Below are 22008 nucleotides of genomic sequence, written 5' to 3'. Positions count from 1 at the left end.
GCTTTCCCTCGCCTTTCCCTCGCCTAAATTCATGTAACAAAATTTTAGATCTTTACCTCCATTTTCTGAACACATAAGCAAAGTCTGCCCGACTCTTGGCCAATCCCCGCGAGTGGGTAAGCGCCAATCTCATCAAGGACATCATCATCATCATCATCATCATCAAATCCTCCGTAGTGGGTATGAGCCATTGATGGAGAACAGGAAGAAGAGTGTGGCGATTGAGCGTCGGGCGTGGCGCTGACGTGTCCATAGCAGGCACCTGCGCAACGTCGTCCCCCTGGACCACAGTCGTTGCACTAGACCGCGATCGTGCCCTTGGACCACAAAGCGAAGATTCCCCGACTAAAGGCAAGTTGTGCCCGCATTTTGCTCGTTCTCCCCAAGACAGTTGAACAGTATCGCACGAAAGGTGGTCACACGGGGCACTTTCGATCAAGCCTGATCAGGAGCCAATCGTTATCGAGAAATTTGATTCCGATCGTGCTAGATCGCGATCAGAAGTGTCCAGTGGGGGTGTTGTGTTAACACTGAGCGATGGAATACTCTCGGGAATGCTACGCACTGACTAGCGATGGTTCCGAGAAGACTTGCTTGCTCAAATACGCTATAGCCGTTATTATTCCTCACCAAAAGCAGGGGCTTAGGCGGGGGAAAGGGGGAGGGGGGGGGGGGGGGGCAGGGGGCACAGCGGGCACGAGTCCCCATTGCATCGCGCGAGCCCTGCTTAGTAAAAGCAAACATTTTCCCAAAACAAAATTTCACCAAAGTGTGCTGTACGGCGGCTTTGCCTGAACATCACTATATTTACGGCGGTGCACCCTTTACAGGGGTACAGTGCAATGTGGTTTTCTACTATATTGGTGCTAATTACGCCCGTACCCTTATCTTTACCTACTCTGCGACAAATTAGCCCTTCCTCACACGTTCAGACCTACATATTGACACCTCTCGTGACTCGCTACGACGGTCTTGAAAAACAAAGGGACAGTTTTTTTTTATCTCTCTCTCTCTCTCTGGGAGGGTTTATAGGTTATCCAGATCCCAGATGCACCAAACCTGTGTGAAGTCAACTAAGAAGACCTTCTCTTCAAAAATACATTTGGCTATATACAAGGTGCTCTGACTTTTTCGCTTCAGCATTGTGCAAAGAAATGTGTCTGTCTTATAGCAGTCAAGCTTGCAGGGCCGGTTATTGCCGGGAAGGGGATGGCCGTTGTGTACAAGGCTTTCCCCGAGATGTTCACTGGTCTCGCGTGGTCGCTCGCCGTGACCACTTGGGATTTGTTTCTAGCGCTATACATGTACGGCGGCTACTCTCGAAGAGTTAGACTGCGAGTGGCCTTGCCTGTTCATTTGGCAGCGCATGCTCAGAAGAAGGTATGTCATTCCAACTTGCTCCGGTAGGCGGCGCCAAGGGTCACGGAAGCGCTCGTGTTTCTAGACAACACACCGCTCTTGTGCTCTGGGCAGCGGTGACGGGGGTGGTAATTTTTTTTAATTTCGTGTTCTCTTTGTAGCATTTCGACTGTGCTTTTTAAAGTGAGGAGGGGTGCACTCACTCGCATACATTGCTTAACTTTTTTCTGGTGACCGTTTTTCACCGGCTAACACTGCTACAAAGTTATTGCTCGGTGCAAGTCCTGCCTTAATGTGTCGGAACTTTTCCGAATGTAGTTGCCGGTTCTGTTGAGGGCGAGCTCAACCACTGGAAAGACAGGTGCTGCAGTCGGCTTGACGTGGCATGAGGGATCACGTGAGCACAGCTGCCGCATCGGCTGCATCGAAACTACAGGATCGGGCTGAGAATGAGCGCTTTAGCAGCGCCAGAGAAGCCTTAGCCACGCTGCGCTTCGCTACTAACCTATGATCAGTAACGAGACGCCAAAAAAGAATTCAGAAGAAAAAAAGAGTGAATCGTTGTAAAGTGCTATCGCGTGTCCCTTTTGGCGACAATGTATCTAGCTGCATACAAAAGTATTTTCGAACAGCTTCGAAAGCGTTCCCAGAATGGCATTTGCTTTGGCGTGTAAAATGATCATACGTGCCGACTTAGAACCCGTAGCACAGTGCAAGCGCGTGCGTTAGGTAGTTATATCGCGTTCGGCACAAAACGAAAAGAAAAAAGAAAAACTGCGCCTCGGAAAACAGTATAGTTAAGGGCGGACAGAACACCGCCTTGTCCCTTTTTATTGCTTCGCGTTCCTCGTTTTTCGGACATGAAGCCGTATACAAAGCCTAAATGCAGCTACGTTTGCAATATAACGCGATCTATCTATCTATCTATCTATCTGTCTATCTGTCTGTCTGTCTGTCTGTCTGTCTGTCTGTCTGTCTGTCTGTCTGTCTGTCTGTCTGTCTGTCTGTCTGTTTGTTTGTTTGTTTGTTTGTTTGTTTGTTTGTTTGTTTGTTTGTTTGTTTGTTTGTTTGTTTATTTGTTTGTTTATTTATTTATTTATTTATTTATTTATTTATTTATTTATTTATTTATTTATTCGATTGGCATTCTTTGCCTACTTCAGCCAAGCTTGTGCACAGGTGTTACTGCGCGAAGTAGTCCAGCAGCGTTTGACAGCGCTATTAGATCCTTGGAACATACAGTGAATCAGCGTAACTTCCACGTGCGAGAGTTTCGCATTATCCCAAACGCGGAAAAGAAAAGCAAGAAAAATAATTCAAATGTAAAACTCAGTGGTGTATATTTTCTTTTCTTATTATATTGCTCTTGTAAATAAGATGCTAATGTTTTCTTTTCCTCAGCCTAAACTAACGCGGATTTAGCACGTGGGACTACTTCCAGGAGCGCTCTTAATCGCGCGCTTTTCCTACGCGTAGCTTTCCGTTCATTACCATAGAAAGTTGACTGCGTCTACAGTGCATTATATTTTAATTGGCTACATAGTCATCTCAGGTTGTCATGCAGATATGATCCGCCTCTTTATGTAACCCGCTTGAACGGAGCGAAGTGCGTTATCCCTCACAGGCTATATTAAAAAAGTCCGCTGCAACCAAAAAATAAATAAAAGTAAAGCAAACGAGACACACAGGCGACACCACTCGCAACGAAATTGAAATGTCACACGATAACGTAAACGTGCATGCGCAACTACTCGTTGAAAATTCGTTTGGTCACTGTATTGAGACAACAATGAGCGCTGTTTTATAGTGCACAAGATGAATATATGTGATGGCTTCTCTCACGCAAAAGGGAAGAAGAAGAAAACGCCGGCTTGGCGGCTTTTATTGCGAAGACTGTACCCAGCGTTTATGCATTGTATTTTGTGAAGATGCGACGTGGGTATCGTGTTCTGTAACTCAAATTTGCCCAGGAACAGTCATATTGCAGTTACCAACTTCCCTTTTCCCGAGGGCCTTTAAAGGTCCAGCAGAGCGCCAGCGCGGTGCTTCGTTTGAACGCCGGCAGTGAAAGTAATTGTAGGAGGGCGCCATCCCGTCATATCTCATGAATCTCAATGTTACCAATGTCATCCTTCATATCAGATTAGTCTTGTCTAATCAGTGGTGCGGAACGTACGCAAGCACCAGCGGTTACGTTGGAATGTGTTATCAGTCATGCTAATTAGCCGATCGCACAATTTACCCATCGATGAGATTTCGGTGACCGACAATCGTGCTTATCGCTATCGTTGTGCTCTGAGTGTTTACTCGTTTTATTTTTTTTTTTTCTGGGCACATGTCTGGCCAATAAACAGTGAACTTCTTAAGTCATAACCGTGACAGTGACTTATTCTTCACCGTCACGACAACGTGACAATGCAGTCGTTACATGCGCCTCGCCAATGGATAGTCATATATACTGAGTCCCCCCAACACTGAGTGCGCATTCAGGTTGATTCAACGCATACTGACGGCCGTTCATATTGACCCGGTCTAGATTACACAATAACGACAGACAAGTTTCAGCCCTAATTTCCGACTCAAACCACTTTTGTCGAGTGTGACGCCATTAATGTCACGATCGAACGCTTCCACGGCGTTGTCTCGTTCACAGGTCTATGCTGCTGCCATGTTTCCGCAGCAATGCCCGTAATCATTGTGGGTACCGTGCTCGGAATCATAGTGCTCTGTTTCACACTGTACATGCTTGGACACCACCGGGCTCAACGCTCCCAGGCAAGGAACCTCTCACGTAAATTTCACGCAAATAGTGCGCGCCTGCGTACTAATGCTTTCTTCTTTTCTTTTTCTTTCTTTTTTCGGGGGGGGGGTAGGCGGCATTGTACATATGTACTTCACAGGCAGTTTAATTTATGGAAGAACTGACGGCGCTGCCATAAGGGACTTCGCATATTTCGCGTGTATACACTAAGTATATCTTTCCAATTAAAGCTACTCGCCGTGATTGCATAGTGGCTATGGTGTCGGGCTGCTAAGCATGATGTCGCGGGATCGAATCCCGACCACAGTGGCCGCATTTCGATGGGGGCGAAATGCGAATCCTGCGAACTGCGAGAACTGAATAACAAAAGTTCAACCAAAAGGATCGTGCTGACTTCAACTTGCAAGTCAGCGTTCCTCGTTGCTGTGTCTCTTCTTATCCTGTTATCGCATCGTTCAACGTCCTTAACTTCCAAATAGGACTATCAATTGAAATATTCTTGATATATTTTCTCTTCATATTGAAAGTTCAGAATAACAGTGTAATACTGACAATATCTGTGACTTTCATGTGTGTTTTCTGTCTCTTCTGCAGATTCAAGCGTCAAAAGTTATAGGGTCAATTCAACTAGGAATAGGTTACGCTGTTGGTAGTTTGGCGTCGAAACCAGAGAGAAATCTATTGATCCGGGACTTTGCTGTAATAGAGTCAATCTTCTTACCTGGGTAAGCGTTTTTGTTGCATTGTTAATGTTCCTCCGTACTTCGTATCATTGCCTAGGTCCCCCTCATTCTCTGAATTACCTTGGTTTCACTGATCATAACTTCAGTGTAAGCTATCTGATATTCTCCGAGAATATCTGGGGATGGGGCACAATCTTCGTAGACAGATTTGTCATGCACTAATATTGGATGACAGTTTCCCCTCTATAATGCAGTGGCCCGTGAATTAGCCAGTTCAACTCTTGGCTCATGTCATTGTATTTAAAGTGGAACACCTTTTAATAGGCAACAAAGAGAAAAATAAGTTGAGTTATATTAGCAAATTACACTAATGCAATAATAAAAAAGCTACTCCCACCGTTAAGTGTGTGTGTGTTGAGGAGCGGGGGGGAGGCTTGATAAACTAGATAAAACGAAAAAACAAAAGACTGGTGGCGATGAAACCATGAAGTTACCACACCATCTCGGCCCTGGTTCATATTTTATTAGTAAATATGGACTAGAATTGGAGATCGCTGGGCGAGGCCTTCGTCTGGCAGTGTGCATAAAGATAAGCTAATTGTGATGATGATGGATCGTATTGTACTGTAATAGAGCCAAGAATTGTTCTTGGAAAGCTTTTAAAAACATTTGCTGTGCCACAGCTGCCCAAAGACGAGAAAAATACTTTGACATTCATTACGTCCCACTGACGTACCAGCACTAAGGCTTGATTACGAAACTAAAAACCTTGAAGTTTGCCCTTCATTTTTTTTTAGTAATCAACCCCTCACAGCGAAATTAACTAGTATAAAAATTAGAAAGTGTACTTTAACCTGCTGAACTTTAGTTCTTCTCTTTAGTTCGCTTTAAAGAATCTTCACGGCATACTCCTTCCTTCTTTATCATAGAGAATCCAAGTAGACAGATTCTAGCAGCTTGTCATGCACCACTGATGACAACGCATGTTTGTCATTGGATTGGTGACAGTTTTAATGTTTCAATCTTGTATTAGAAGAGGTGCAACTTAGATATGTATATGAAACTTCAGATTTTGCATCGGATATAAATCATATGAGGATGTCTTAATAGCAAATCAAAGCAGCAACAGTAACTAGCATGCCTGATAGGTTTTCAGTGGCCATCTTTTGTGGTCACATTACTATCAGCTGTATTACATTTACAGCTTCAGACTCTAGAAGTGCGTAAAAGTATACAGTTATGAAATAATTGTTGGGATTGTACACTGGCAAATTCTTTATTGTTATTCATTACAAAGAATTGTTGCTAAGAATGTTAAGTTGCAGTGACTGACTAAGTAAAACATCACCCAGTGCAATTTCACATTCACTGGTTCAGCAACTATATATGTCACGTTCTTAGTAGTGGTACACATCTAACCAGACGTAATTCCATTGAATGCCGATTTACAAGTGTGTCGTTCATTGCATTCTATCAAATGAAGTGGGGCCAAATGCAGCTTTATCACGGGCCAAAGTTCAGTCAAACAGCATTTATTTTTCACACATTTATTACACAAGCATTGTTTAAGACACTGTTTTAATTGTTACTTCACTCTTTGGTAATTTTCTAGAGAGGGAAGCAATGTCACGCCAGCTCACCACTACAGCGACTTCAAATTTAAGGCATACGCTCCGGTCGCCTTCCGATACTTCAGGGACCTATTTAGCATAAATACTCAAGATTTTTTGGTAAGTCGTCTCTCCGCATCTATTAAAAGAATAATGGGTGCAGCTCCAGGCCTTTGTGAGGTCAGGCACTGGAACAAACAGAAATGATAGTCTCATTGCTGTGAGTCCAAAGTGCACAGTTTAGTATGATAACTAAATAAATTAAATTCTAGGGTTTTAGGAGTCATAACCTCGTTCTTATTGTGAGTAAACCGTAGTGGAGGGCTCCGCATTATTTTGACCACCAGGGTTTCTAAAACGTGCAGTTGAATTTAAGCACACAAGCTTTTTTTGCGTTTCACCACCATCGGAATGCGGCCGCCGTGGCCGGTATCGAAACCGCGACCTCAAGCTCCACAGCCCAACGCCATATATAACTGAGCTGTGCACTAGAAGTTTCAACCTGTCTATTCTGAAAAAAAAAAAGGCTGCTGATTTTTGTGCTGGAGCAGGGGCTTAGGGCTGGACGTGAAGATCGCTGAGGGCTTCATTTTCAGTAATTCCCACACTGCATTTTTTGAAACTTTTGCTGTACATTTCCATACTTTGAAAAGAAAATTTAGTCAATGATATTGCTGAAGATATGTCCACTATGAGGTACAACAAAAACTAAGAACTTTTGTAAATTTTTAACAAATTTCTTATAAGGAAGCTAGGTGCCTCGGTGGTCATAGCAATAGAATATTGGTGAAATAAGCACGCCCAGGCAAATTTTATATTTACTTCATTGTGTCCGGTAATTTGTTACATTGAGCTTCATCTTTACAGCTAAATGAATTACGTTACCTTGTTTCGTGGCCGATTTCAGATGTCGCTGTGCCACGAACCCTTGAGGGAGCTCTCGAACCCTGGTGCAAGTGGGAGTGCGTTTTACCTCACTAGCAACGACGAGTTCATCATCAAAACAGTTCAACACAAGGAAGCCGAGTTCTTGCAGAATCTGCTTGCAGGTTACTACATGGTGAGTGTGTTGAAGGTGAAACTAATAAAATTGTTCCAAATAGTCTTTAAATGGCCCCTCGGAGGCACAAGGCGTTGCGGATACACATGAGCTCTGTGTAGATCACATGGTGACGATTCTGTTTCTAAAGTATTACACTGATTTTTGCTACAAAATGTCGCAGCTTCGCCGGAAAGGCGAAGCATTGATTACGATAGCAAATTAGTAGAGAGCTACACGAAGTAATGATAGTCGTTTTATCGGCGTATAAACTTGTAAATATTCGCTTACTAACTAAATTAACAAGCATGCTGTCACGCGCGCACAAGCAAACATGAACACATCTCATTCGATGACTGCGGAAACTCGCTGTCAGACGCTGGAGTGAGGAAGCGCAGCAGCAGCAGCAGCGAGCGAATTGACCTTCGTACTGCATCTCGCTTTAACGCGAAATAAGCGGCGAGAACACAACGCACACGAAGCTATGAGCCCTCGGCTCCCCTAGACTCTGTGCTCATCGCAGATGGCGTTCAAGATATGGCCTGCGCGACCGCGCCATATGCAGCAGCTGCTCCCTTCCCTCCCCTCCACCCGGTGCCTTGCGCGCGACGGAAGACGGCGCGCTTCCTCCCCGCTTTTCTCCCTTGCGTGTGCGAGATTGAGCCGCCATCGTCGGCTTACCCTTGCCCGCTTTCACTCGCACATACAGCATACGGCGCGCGGCGACGATGTTATCGCCCTTCGACTTTATACAGAACATCACGGCGACGGTGACACCGACGGCAGAAATGAGCCTGCAGTGTCCATATAATTAACTGTTATAGCTATAAAACAACCCAAAGTTCAAGCCAAAGACCGCGCGCCCTTCCTCTAGAAGAAGTAACTCTCCCGCCCAGCAGAGACATTTGTCAGAGTCATCCCACTCGAGCGCTGCATAGCTGCCGTTTGCAGTGCCCAAAACAACACGAACAACTTGGAATTCCCAGGAAATGAAGATTGCGTAAAACGCCCTCTGTAAATGTGCCTGGCGTAAAGATGGGATTCATTGTAAGGTTCGTAACAGAGCAACACAAGACACTGACAGGTAAAAACGTCATCACAGCGCCGTGTCGCCGGTTTTACCTTCCTTTTGTACGTGTCTTGTGTTGCGCTGTTGCGAACCTGACAATGATTCATAACCAACTGGTCCAACTTGCCGTTTTGATGCAGTAAAGATGGGATAAAAGAAGGTGGGGTCCGAGACGGGCACATTCCATGTGCCCCGGCTTATATTTAAGAGAAGTTATTCAGACGAAGCAACATGGCGATGAAAAGGACACGTGGGAGAGTGTATAAGCGGGACTGGACGAGGATGTAGAAAGAAACAGATACACAGATACACAGACACAGCGCTTCACTTTCAACTATAGATTTTATTTTCGCACGCATCGATAAATATATACCGTGCGAGCGGAAACAAACGTAACAGCAAAAAAACATTGAGTGGTCCATTTCGTTCAACCGAACACGTGTGCAAGGCAAGGGAAAAACATGCCTTGCACACGTGTTCGGTTCTACGAAATGCACCACTCAATGTTCTTTTTTGCTGTTACGTTTGTTTCCGCTCGCACGGTATGTATTTATCGATGCGTGCGAAAATAAAATCTATGGTTGAAAGTGAAGCGCTGTGTCTGTGTATCTGTTTCTTTCTACGTGGTCGTCCAGTCGCGCTTATACACATCTATCATGGATTCTAACCAACTAGCCCGCCAACGTGTTTTAACACGTGGGAGCCTGCCCGAAATCTATGCACGTGCACTGCGCCATCTCTACCATACTTAAACAAGAGCCACCGCGTTTGCTTTTATTGTGATCAAGGGACCAGTATGGGCCCCGAAATGTAAAATTTTCATTTACTACGTTTTACCTCTTGGCGAGTGTTCGTTTCATTTCACGATGTTCATTGCTCGCTGGACAGGTTTCCACCGAACTCTGGATTATTACCTAAAAGTCTGTTTACAACTTCTTGCGTTTTACCAAAAGTTCCGACAGGCCCTGGTAAGGGGCTCTATATGGGTTTGTTATAGTGTCTGGATTATTTAAATGCATGCTTAACCGCTAGCTCTAACTTTAGGGTTGACCCAGCGCCTGCGCTATTGTACAGGGCAGGGATTTGTTACAAAGCGCAAGCTACCAGTCCAGTTTTTGCTGTAATATGCTTAGCAACCTGATCTGCTTAAAGGTATTCAAAGAAATTTCAGTAGTGGTCATCTACCATGACTTTGGATATCCAAGTATTCTAAGAATAGCTGAAACCGTGTGAGAGGAACCCTACTGCAGCTGGGCTCCTCTCTTGCGCTTGAGGACGGTTATGGAGGTCCTTATCAACATTTCTAAATAAAGACCAGTTTCGTTCACTAATGGCAGATGGCGAACGTACGCGCAGCAGCCGGGTCAGCCGCTCATTAGTGCAAAGGTCTTGGCGCCGGCTTGACGGTTCCACGTGCTTCACGGAGTCCCAGACACCAGTCCTGGACTAAAGGGTGTCCTGTATTCCTCTAACTTTGAAAGCTACGCTGCGTTTTCAAAACGACACTGAAAGCATATAATGACGAGACTTGAAAACTGTGATGCCGTTTTGTTGTCGTTGTCGCTTCTAGAATTGCATGCTGCACAGCAGAGAATGGCAAGTATTCGTATACGTGAAAATCTTAATGTTACTTTTTTCTATTTCTGGGCTAAAATAAACAAATAAAACGTTTTTATCACCAATCTTCCCGGATTTTTCCTCGGCCCTTACATCTGTACTCCAGCGCATCACACTTTAATGTAGGACTGAGTGGTAATAAAAGAGACGTTTTCTATGCATAACACATTGTCCTCACACCTGCAAAGGTGATGATTCCCCTGCTCTGCTTAATGCAGTGGACATGACATTGTCTTGCCTCACTGGGCAGATAAATTGCAAAATTGAGTTTCGTTAAACTGACTTCTTGATGCTGTGGTCACTTCTGTAGTTGATGCTATAGGTTGTTTGTTTGTTTTTTTGCAATAAACAGAGAGAGAGAGAGATGTTGCTTTATCCTGCAAACTTTAAAAACTGTTCGGAGATTTCGACGTAATAGTTCTGCGGAAAACTCGCAAGGTGGAGAGAAGTAATTAATAAAGGGAAAATGAGACATCCACCCAAACGTAGCTAACTGCTACAAATGAAACCCATACGGTTTCTCGAAAGAAAATCTTCGCAGTTGAAGAAAAATTCATCCTGGTCCGGGAAAAATTTTTCTTCAACTGAGAAGCTTTTGTTTCGAGGAACCGTATGGGTTTCATTTGTAGCACTTAGCTACGTTTGGGTGGATGTCTCATTTTCCTTTTGTTAACTGTTCGGAGATACTTGTTCAAGGATGTGTCCATGCACCAATTGCACTCGAATCACCAAAATTCACCCAGTAACTTAAACATGCTACTTTCGGCTACACTTGGCTATGACTTAAGTAACTGAAGCTCCAAGGGTCCATAAGTTACTTATGGGAAACAAATCATACCGTAACGAAATTCAAATCTGATTGAATTCAGTGTAATAAAAAAGACATTTGTGCAGAATTTACACACCAGCATCTGCTCATAGTGCTTGCATGCCACCCAACCCAGGCACAATTACCTGAATAGCCTGCATAATGATATAAAGCTTTAGTTCCAACGCAATTAGCGCAAAACAGGGCAATGCAATTTTTCTTTTAATAACACAAAATAACACGCAACAGGCAAACAAAGAATCTTACTTCAACGCCATTCTCTCAATTTGTTTGTCGTTTTCTCTGCGTGTGTTGATGTTATACAAATCCTTGCGAAGCTTGTTAGACATTTCTGGCGCAATCCGTATTGTGTTCTTTTTTATATTTATATTGTTGGCATGGGTCTTAGTTATTACACCGGTGTAATGTCTTATACCGTTCCTAATGCGTCATTCTTCCTACCAACTATGTTTAAAACATTTGTATAGTAGAATAGATGCGCTACAATGTATTTAATGTGCTTGTGCCTCCTTTAAGTGTTTTTATAGTCGATCTAGTTAGTGGTCTTGTTTTCATACTTTATCAGTAATCTTAGTGAAATCTATATAGTGTAACGCCTGAAGACAAGACGTACTCAAGGATAACTTTAGGAATATTTAATTTGAAGTGTATTGTTGAGCTACATGCAAACATATAAAAGACTACTGTTGCACCCATCCGGTAATTTTGCAAAAATTTCCAGCTGTGTCTGCTGCAGTGTGAGCTCCGTAGCGGCTCCAGAAGGTGCTTCAATGTTGCCTGGACCACCTGCATCACCGCGAATTATTAGCACCCCGGCATAATTATCTAAGCTGGCTTCTTCACAGTGCAAACCAGTCAGTGTTTCATGGGAAGATGCAGTCTCTTGAAGGCATTTAAAATTGGTCGAACAAGTGAAGCCTCAGCCTGAGCTAACGTTACAACTTTAAGGGGACTTTTTTTCGTCAAGCCGTGAAGAAGACAATTGTCATTGTCGAAACGTTAGCTCTACGGACATCTCTCGTTCGACGACTATCGACCTTTCAAAGTAGAGTATATGTTACACCGCTCTTATTCCGACAGCTTTGTGAAAGCGAAGCTTACTTGGTCAGGACTGAAAATTGAGCAAATTGAAGTATGCATTCACTTGCGACTTGTGCATTGCTCAGCAAAAAAAATTGGAACAATAGAAAATGTGTCGGCACTTGTCCTGTGCACTTTCTTTTCTGTTGTTCCCGCTTTGTTTTTGTTTTCTTGCGATCTCCGCACAAATCACAATATCGAAACATACTTGCTGGATCACAGAGGCCCGCTGTTTTTTACGTCATCATACTCGCGTTGTGCAGAGTACGTGAGGTTATAGAAAGGCAAATCAAGCAAAAAAAAAGGCGTCCCTGTCATCTGTTTTGCAGAATCTGAACCATAATCCGCGAACACTGTTGCCCAAGTTCTATGGTCTCTACTGCTACCTATGCGGCGGTAAAAGCGTGCGCGTCGTGGTGATGAACAACCTGCTGCCCTCGGTGGTGCCCATGCACCAGAAGTACGACCTGAAGGGCTCCACCCTGAAGCGCAAAGCGAGCAAGCACGAGCGCAGCAAGCGCTCCCCGACCTTCAAGGACCTCGACTTTCTCGAGCAGCATCCCGAAGGCATTCTGCTGGAGGCCGACACGTATAATGCTCTCATCAAGACTATCCAGAGGGATTGCCAGGTATGGCTGCGGCTCTTCGTTTCGTTGACTGGTTTGTTTAAAGGATAGTTTAAATAGCCAAGTGAAGTTGTGGACTTCGTAAAAAGCCTATTTTCAAATAGTGTAGTTATAAGAGCAGCCTCAGTGCAGAATTACTTTTGAAATTCGAGAAGATGCGTCACGAAAAGGTCATAGAAATTGATCTTTTTAACACCGAAACCAAAATAACCGCCGATCAAGATGCAGAACTGAACACGTTGAGAACCTGCACAGCAGATGGGTTTGGCCTCCACATGCGGGTAGTGATGGGTAGTAGGGATGAGCTGAAGATCTCAAAGGCCTTGTTCTGGGATTTGCATAATGTTCGTTAACCGTAAGAGGCCCGTGTTGTCTGCTAACCTACTGTTTAAACCCTGGTAATAAAACTTAGACAATCACCAGTGCTACACCTTTGCCAATATTCTTTAGGTAGTATGGCGATGAAATTCGGAAAATCGCGGGCGCTAGCTGGAATCGGTTGGCGCAGGACAGGGGTAATTGGAGGTCACAGGGAGAGGCCTCAGTACTGCAGTGGCCATCAAATATGATGATGATGATGATGATGATGATGTACCGCACTGAACCTTGTTAAAACAAAATAGGATATAATGAGACAATTGATTAACAAGTAAATGCAATTTATCTTAAAATCTGCATAGATATTCACGTATTTAAAGCCTCGTATAAATGTGCCGAGTAAGCTGCTTTCCACGGAGTATGTCCTTTACACCGGGTGCAAATAAAGCAATTTTGACGTCAGTGCTCTGTGTTTGCCACTCGTTTATCACATCATTTCTGCCGTGCATTTTAAATACGCCATCAATATTATTCTTTCAGCCGCTTATTCTTTTCCATTTTTTCTTGCTACCGCCGCACAAACGCGTTTACTCGCCTGTTCGCTGCCACTTCATTGTGGCTTCCTGCAAGAGCTGTGAGCTGAGTGTGCAACCTTTCTTTTTCACCCTCTCGTTTAGGATGCTGTCAAGGGCGCATCAATGTGATTACAGTGCATTAATCGTGACAGTGACCAAAACGGTAGGCACTTATGAGCAGGCTCACTCAGACCACACACTGCGCCCAAACGAGACCAGTATTCAAGCATACAGTGTGGAGTTACAGTGCGTTTTCGGTTTGATAAGGGCGGTCACTTGGCGCTCACGCCATGCAGAGTCGTAAATATTTAGTCACGTGACTCATTGGCGTGTACTAAAGGCATGGCAGTTGTGCACTTCCGCAGTTCATTTCTGGTTTTCAAAGTGAAAGTTGCAAAAATTAACAGCGGCAGTCTTTTTTTTTTTTCGTATGTCTGGAAGCGGTTATGAGCTGCTCAGATGACGGGCTTGCAGTTTTGCATTAGAATTAATCGTCTGACTTTTTAATGTCAAGTGCGCTGGCGCCTGGATGACGCAACATATCGTGAAAGGAATCGCTAAGATTTCTGCCTCTGTATATTAAACTTTCGAGAAGTCAGCGGTTCTTACGCGGTCTATGCTTGGCCATGAAGTTTTGTAATTTTGCTTATCTAAAAAGTGTCTTTCGCTTTTTAAAATTTCGAGTGTATCGGGTTTTACTGTATACGTACTTTGGTACACAACTTCACACCTTTTCACACTGATCTCAGTAGCTCTTTATGGATAGGGTAGCACAACCATTGTCGCTACCGATTTATTTTCCAGTAGGTGCATAATTTAATTCGATTCCTGCTTTTCTGGGGGTTTGAGTTAATCACTTCTGGCGAATCAATATGGCTATATTTGATATTTACTAACCTTAAGCGAGCTCATGAATAAGAAGACGCTTACTGCCAGCATGCGAGAGCGCTGGTCTCCGGTCAGAAGACGACGTGAAAGGAATAGCGTACCCCTTGGTCTGTATTCGAAGTAATTCCTGTAAATAATGTAAATACACTTGTTTTTCAGCCTCTCCAAATAAGGAGCCATAATGGGATGCTGGAAAAATTTGTAGAGGGTGTCGCCTTCTTTAAAGGTGGATACCATGCAAGTATAGCCCTTTCATGGAAGGAAAGATGTGGGCAATTAGAACATAACCGTCTGCAAACATGAAAGCGTCCATCTGATGTGTGTCGGGCGAAATTGAAGAACAGTCCAGAGTTTGCTGTACAATACGATACCACCATCAGGAACTATATGAAGATGGGGCTTGTCGATAGAGCATCTAGCCAAATTGAGGTACAATCCTCTAAGCTATTCTAGATGCTGTATCGCGCTGCTGTTCGAAGCGAGTCAACAAATTCTCGAGTACGCGTGGTATTTAACACATGGTCGCACGGACCTAATCCTTCGTCGCTCAATGACCATGTTGAGAAAGGATCAAAGGTATTGGCCGACTTATTTACCCTTCTCATACCTTTCCGCATGGACCACATTGCTTTGACGGCCGACATTGAGAAAGCTTTTCTCCAGATTAGCGTCAAAATGGAAGACAATGATACGTTAATATTCTTATGGTTCAAGGATATCCCTTCCGTGAGAAAAGAACACTATCCTGAAATACAGAAATGGCGCATGACAGGAGTGCCTTTTGGAACAGTAGGTAGCCTATTTCTGCTCAACAACCATATAAAGCATCACGTGAAGGCTATAAATACTGAAATAGATGAAACTACCAAGTTGCTTGCTGCTTTTTTTCTGCATTGATGACCTTGTAGGAACTGAAAATTAATATTTAGCTCAAATAGCCTACAGAGGTGCAAACGCCATTATGGAAGAGGCTGGAATACATCTCAGAAAATGGTCGCTAAACTCTCAAGAGATTTTATTCACAAGTCTGAACGAGGTAATGACCCCCCCTCCCCCCCCCCCCCCCATCCGTGGAGCTGCCAAGATATTGGAACTTTTGTGGGATCCTCGAACAGACAAGGTGGCGGTCGCCGCAAAATCAGCGTTAAGCTTCTTGGGAAAAAGTTGGAAGTCATGTAAAGAATATGCTTTGCAAAGAATGTCAGATATTTGATCCGCTCGGAATAGTTGCACCCTTCAGTATACAAGCTAATATATTGTTTTAGGAGTTCTGACAGAGCAAAGTTGAATGGCACGCAGATTTACTTCCTGCTTTTACTATACAGGAGTAAAATTGGCGCTAAAATTTGCATCACCTTCTTTCTACGACAATCCCAATTTGGGTCAAGACTGGACACGAAAGGCACTCCATGCAACTACATATATTTTGTGATACCAGTCAGAGGGCATATGAAGCTTGTCATATTCGAGATTCCTTGACCAAGATACTTATGCTCACAGCCACTTCGTAACGACAAAATCAATAGTGGCGCCTATTCAGAAGGTGACTTTGCCGGAACTGCTACTTGGCGCCTTGCTCGAAGTAAGGTTAGTGAAACTTCTAAAAAATGTTCTTAAGATGTGCGCGTTGTAAACACCTTTTGGACAGATTCTAAGGTCACGCTGCATTCTGTAAAAGGGTCTCCAATGAAATAGAAGTCATTCGCTTAGAATCAGGTGGCTGAACTTCAAAGTTCTTCTGACAAGAACCCATAGCGACGCTGTCCAGGGACTGATTATACTGCGAATTATTTTGCACGTGGAGTTCAGTTAGAGCATCTTAAGGCAAGCGCAGTGTAATGAAAAGGATCACGATTGACACAATTAAGTGAAAGATACACGGTCCCGTAAACCCTTGAGGGGGATTTACATGTTAATGATTCAGAGGTAACAGAAGCAAAAGTCGTAGTACAAGTTCAACACGTAAAAATTTGTTGCCGGTTTTGAACGTTGAACGCCACTGAAGCCTCAAAAGATTATTGCGAATAACGAGGCGGGTATTTCCTTTCATCCAAAGTTCCAGAAATTCACAGAGGCCAAACACAGCTTACAACCAAAGGCATCAGCTCTGCTGAAAGTTGCTGGATCAAGGTTGTTCAAGAGGATGTTTATGCGTAGGAAATCAATCAGCTCGATAAAGGACAACTGCTAAATTGCGATTCACATCTGAGAATGCTTTCTGGATATGGAAGGAATGTCGCGTGTAGGTGGATCGCTGCACTTCTCAAAGGAGACAGATGTAAAACATCCTATTTTGCCACCTCCACTTCACCAGACCACAAAACTCGTAATAAGAGACTAACGTCAGTGTACACCTCACGGTGCTGTACAAGATACCGTTATCGAGTTCAGCGCGACACTTCGTGTAGTTCGTGGAAGGCAAACTCTGAAGAAAATTATGAGAAGATGCAACACTTGCATCAAGCCAAGCAGCGGAGCTATTGCTCCATTACCAAGTGCACGTGTGCGCTGCTGTGATCCTTTTGAAGTGGTTTGAATAGATTTTGATGGACCTCTCTATGTGAGAGACAGTTTGTTAAAGACTTACACCGTGTTGTTTAATTGCGCTGTCATAAGAACAGTCCATCTTTAACCGGCCACTGGTCTGTCAACAGAAAGTTTTCTGCTAGCATTTCGGTGATTTATATCGCGTCGCCAATTTACAGATGTAATATGCAAAGACAATGCACCGGCTTTTAATAACGCATCAAAGGGAGTCGCTGATTTAGCTAGAAATTTCGTCAGTGTGAGCTCCAAGACAATTGCTTTCATTAAACTTTCTGGGTATTTACGTGTCAAAATTACGATCCGAGTATGAGGCACGCTGTAGTTGTGAACTCCGAATGTGAACTCCGACCACCTGGGGTTCTCTAACGGGCATTTAATGCACAGTGCCTTATGCACGGCTCCCATCGAAATACTGCCTATCTGTAGCAGCCAAACGGTACCTATATTCCCATCGGCTGCGTCGTCCTGTCACGTGCGCGCCTCGACAGAGAAGAGCAGGCGAAAGGGTACGCATGCTGCAGGCCGCGCTGGCGCGCCAGGTGTTGCGTGAGCAGAGACGTCATCGCCGCGACGCCACGTCATCCTCGCTCTCAGTAGCCCGTGTTATCCGGGCAAGCTCTCGCCAGCGTTCTAACTTCGCCTCGGTAATCGCTATAAAGAAATGAATGCATGAAAACAGAATAAATTCGAAAGGAAAGACGTTGGCCGCAGTGAGTTTCAAACCTACGAGCCCATGTTCAGAAGCCGACTGTCTTACCCACTAGGCTATACCAGCACCTTCTAGATAGCAGGCCTGTGCACTCTGCTTTATGATATCATGCTACTTGGACTGAAATTCCCATAGCCAAGCCGGGCTTCACAAAAGCGCTGAGTTCAAAATTACCGTGGCTTACTCGGGAGTGTCCACATTATATTCTATGGCGGCCTGGCAAGATAGCATGACGTCACGGATCGAGGTGCACCGGCCTTGGGCTATCTAGGAGGCGTTTGCCTCAACGCGCTTTGTCGCTTTGTCTCAGCGCGTTGTCTCAACGCGCTCGCTTGCCCGCGAGGAGTTCATAACTCGAAGGATTGCTCAGCGGCGTTTAGTTAGACATTAATGCTTTCGCATTCACAACTCAAGAACGCTTAGGTGTTGTCGGATTTTTTTTTTAAATATCCCTTCGCCTTCGGTGAGCCCGTGAAGAAAGAAAAGTTATCCGTTAGTACTCGAGAGTACTGGCCTCCGGTCAGTAGATGGCGATGTGAAAGAGACAGCGTCTGTCATCGACTGCATTCGAAGTACCTCCTGTTACTTAAGGGGTCTCAATACTGTCTTTGACTATGGGACCTCCTTTTGTATTTCATATCTATCAATACTTGTAACCACTGTGAAGTAATAAACTTACTAAACTTACTTACTAAATAATGTAAATACACTTGTGCTTCATCATTGGCCGTGAGCATTTCTTTCTATATTTACCATGACAAAGGAAACACTGGCTGGCTGGTTGGCTGGCTTTGTGCCACCCTTAAAGAAACCGTAAAAGAAAAAAAAATGTTGAGCTGTATTAATAAAATTCCACCTCTACAATATCAAAATGGCCCATCTTATCATCACGAGAGACTTGATAAACCTTAATATTTGTAAAACTAGGAAATACATGTGATGAAGCCTTCTAAGGTTCCCGCACCGGCTTGCTAGCTACGATGTCATTGATAACGGCGTCTGCTGAAAATTGGTTTATTGTTTATCGGTTAAAGTGGACTACATTATATTCTAAAAAAGACTGAATGAACTTAGAAAGTTATGAGAGCTTTCGAGTTATGTGTAACCACACTGTTGTTGATCATTTGCGCAGGTATTGGAGAGCTTCAAAATAATGGACTATAGCCTCCTTATAGGCATTCACAACATCGACCAGGCGGCGAGGGAACAAATAGTGAGTTCTTTCAGTGTTCTTTTAACTGAGTTGTTAAATATGCAGGTGATGGCTACCATTGTTGTTCTTGTGCCGAATGAGTCTGATTGAAAGAAATTAATACATTCATATAAATGGCAACTTCCAAGTTTCTTTCTTGAGTGTTCTTTATTGCACCATACATTTTTAGTTCCTGTTGAGTTATTCTACCTATCTCAGTGGCCTCCTAGAAGTAATTGCTGTCCATAATTCATGTTTCATAAGTGAATTAATTTAGTAATAAAATAATTTCTACATTAGCGATCGGAAAACTGTCTTTTGGAAGTCCACTTGCAAACCAGCTGACAATCTTCTTCCTACCATATGTTTTGCAGTGTGCTTCGGGAAGTAGACTTTGCCGGTAACCCAAAATAATGGTTATCCATTAGGACACATTTGGGATTTCAGTGTTGCAGTAAGTGATATCGAAATGGGGGGAGGGGTGTATTTGGCCTGGGGGGTACAGCATGTATACACACGCTGTTTTCCCCCTGACCACACATGGCCAAAAGGTGTTCTCAAATTCTTTGGGCGCGTTGTTCAGAGAGCTAATCCTATATCGAAACTCCCAAATGCTTAACCTTCACAAATATGTGCACATACCATATTTACTCGTCAAGCCTGCACATTTATTTTTAATTTTTACAGAGTGCGCCTTTTGCATGAGTGAGGCACATGTCTACTCGCTAAAACCGCGGACGGCGTCGCAAAATGATGGTTCTTCCTTTGTTGCTCATGCTCTCGATGTCGCTGACGTCATCAGCAGAGCTTGCTACCTCACGATTACGCTCCCTAAGGTTATCATTATACCAATGCATGCATTGCAACAAGCAAATGTGGGGAAACATTTTATTGCATTACTATGTGTATGTTTCTCGAACTTTTCGCCTTAAAAAGTGGGCGTCTGGGTTTTAACCGAGTAAATATGGCATGTTGTTTATCGTCAGCGTTCGTGGAACCCTATTACACTGTCATAGCAACAGGTTTGCACACGCGTGCAACAAATGATAATGTTTTTAGAGATTACTCTCGGAGTAGGCGTGCGTGCAAGAGAGCCCTAAAATTGTTCATAGAATGAAGAATATACCTGTCGGAAGTAACCTACCGGTGCAGTTTGCTGAAAGCACAATTATGAGAATTTGGCATGAGGCCATGATGAAGCAGCATTTGTCTGGAAAACAAGTGCGCACTATAGATGTGGCGTCATCTTCATTGCGCATCATCATCTCTCATCATTGCGCCATGCGTCTCGCGTGGCTCGAGTCACGAGTTGTAACAGATCGCGCTCTCGTTCTGGACCGAGCTGGTCGCCGTAGACGCCGCACGGCTCTCCGCCTTCGCCTTCCCAAATTAGTATCTAGGCAGCGGCACGCCTCGATCGTTGGCTACCGTTGCGTCGTCCTCTTACAATAATGCTGTCTCCGCAGACATAGCGACTTGCCAAGCAACGTCGAACAGGAAGCTGCCATTTTCTATGCGTGACACATCGACCAGAGCTGCCTTGATGTCGGTTATGCTTTAACACATTATTATTTAAGTGTAAACTTAAAGCTTCAATCTTCTAAGCCACACAGACATGTTGCAATTGGGTGCCTGTGTAGCACATTGCCAGGCCGTACACTGGAGCTCCACGTGACAAGTCCCTTATAACTGTCATAGTCGCCTGAACTATATACTGTTTTTTCTTGTTGTTGCTCAAAGGAGGAATTAACATCGTCCATAAACACGCGTAAGGCACTCCAGTCAGGACAAAATGCTGTCGTTTGGTTCTGTTCAATGAAACAAGTGTTTTATTTATTTTGTTATGTATACTTTGCACAGGCAATTGACCTCACAGCTTTTTATAGGGTGGCAACAGGAGTGTGTTTACATGCGAGAATTTCGAGAACTACATGATGAAATCGATATAAATAATATTAAAGAGAAGTGTCCAATGTATGCTAGGAATGTCCTGTAAAATACAGGCCTTTAAATTAAGTAATAGAGAATTTACTTTCTGCAGAAATTACGTGATGTTATGTGGCAAAGTATTACAAAGTTTCTCAGCAACATAAAAAAAATTAATTGTTGGTCCTGATGCGTCTTTGTAGATGTAATGTAAAAGACATAAATGGCCGCAAACATGCTGGTTTTTGACGCGTTAATGTGATTGTGAACAGCACTGTGCAAACGCTTTCAGGCAAGCAAAGAAACTCATCAATTATTGCACATAGTGAAGTTGTAGTACTTGGTAGCATGTAAGCAAACGTCAAAGGCGTATTCTTTTCAAATGAAAATAGCGCTTAATGATGTGCTTTCTGTGATATCAAGAAATTGAACATTCCATACGTTCATGTTCAACCGTATGGTTGTAGGCTCAAAGTGGTTGTACATTACATTGATGAGTCGCTCGCACGTAGGAGCGGCAGCCTCAGGGTGCAAAGGATGAAGTGAAATTCAGTTCACCTGGCTCAGAAGAAGGCTCCAGCCTCAAACCAGCAGGTGAGGCCAATCACAGATGCTTCTAGCTTTTCTTAATGCAGATAAAAAGGGGCATCAACTTTGTTTTCGCCTTTCGAGTGTCTGTTGTAAATAAACTTGGCAACGCATTTACATAGCAAAATGTATAGCTGCTTCTACTGCTTTACGAATTATGTTGCTATTACAAGGTAAACAGACACAGTCCATACATGGCTATTAATTTCTTGCTCTACTTCATCAACGTGACACTAAGGAGGGTTCGTTACGCCAGAAAATTATACTTGGACCAACCGTTAGACCAGTATATATTGATAGAATAATCCTTACAAGCGTTTGCATCACGGAAGAAATGTGGGCAGAATTCTTCCAAATCATCGTATCCCAAGGCAGATTCTGTGATGTCAGGAGGATATTGCAGTGTTCTAATAGAGCTGGGCTGTTATTTTGCTATCAAATTCCCCGAAAGGTGCCAGTTTATCCGAAGCTCCCCTAACGAGAAGCTTAAATTTTCTTGAGGCATACATAATTAGCTAGCCCGAAGCAGACTGTGTAAATAGCATACATTTCTCGGGAAAATAATGAGTGAATGTTTTGGTGGCATTGGAAG

General features: G+C 43.7%; 1 protein-coding gene across 1 annotated transcript in view; it reads left to right on the top strand.

The window, feature by feature from the left end:
- The first annotated feature begins 1209 nt into the window (after positions 1–1209).
- LOC126532105 (phosphatidylinositol 4-phosphate 5-kinase type-1 sktl-like) overlaps positions 1210–22008 on the top strand; it is a 32502-nt gene continuing 11703 nt past the window's right edge. The window contains exons 1-7 of the mRNA XM_055071061.2: positions 1210–1380; positions 4661–4845; positions 6416–6533; positions 7321–7473; positions 12377–12676; positions 18843–18923; positions 21341–21422. Coding sequence (XP_054927036.2) covers positions 1210–1380; positions 4661–4845; positions 6416–6533; positions 7321–7473; positions 12377–12676; positions 18843–18923; positions 21341–21422 — 1090 coding nt within the window. The remainder of the gene's footprint in view (positions 1381–4660; positions 4846–6415; positions 6534–7320; positions 7474–12376; positions 12677–18842; positions 18924–21340; positions 21423–22008) is intronic.

This window comes from Dermacentor andersoni, chromosome 5 (genome assembly GCF_023375885.2).
Source record: "Dermacentor andersoni chromosome 5, qqDerAnde1_hic_scaffold, whole genome shotgun sequence".
NCBI classification, from domain to species: Eukaryota; Metazoa; Arthropoda; class Arachnida; order Ixodida; family Ixodidae; genus Dermacentor; species Dermacentor andersoni.
This window is presented reverse-complemented; position numbering and strand designations above follow the sequence as displayed.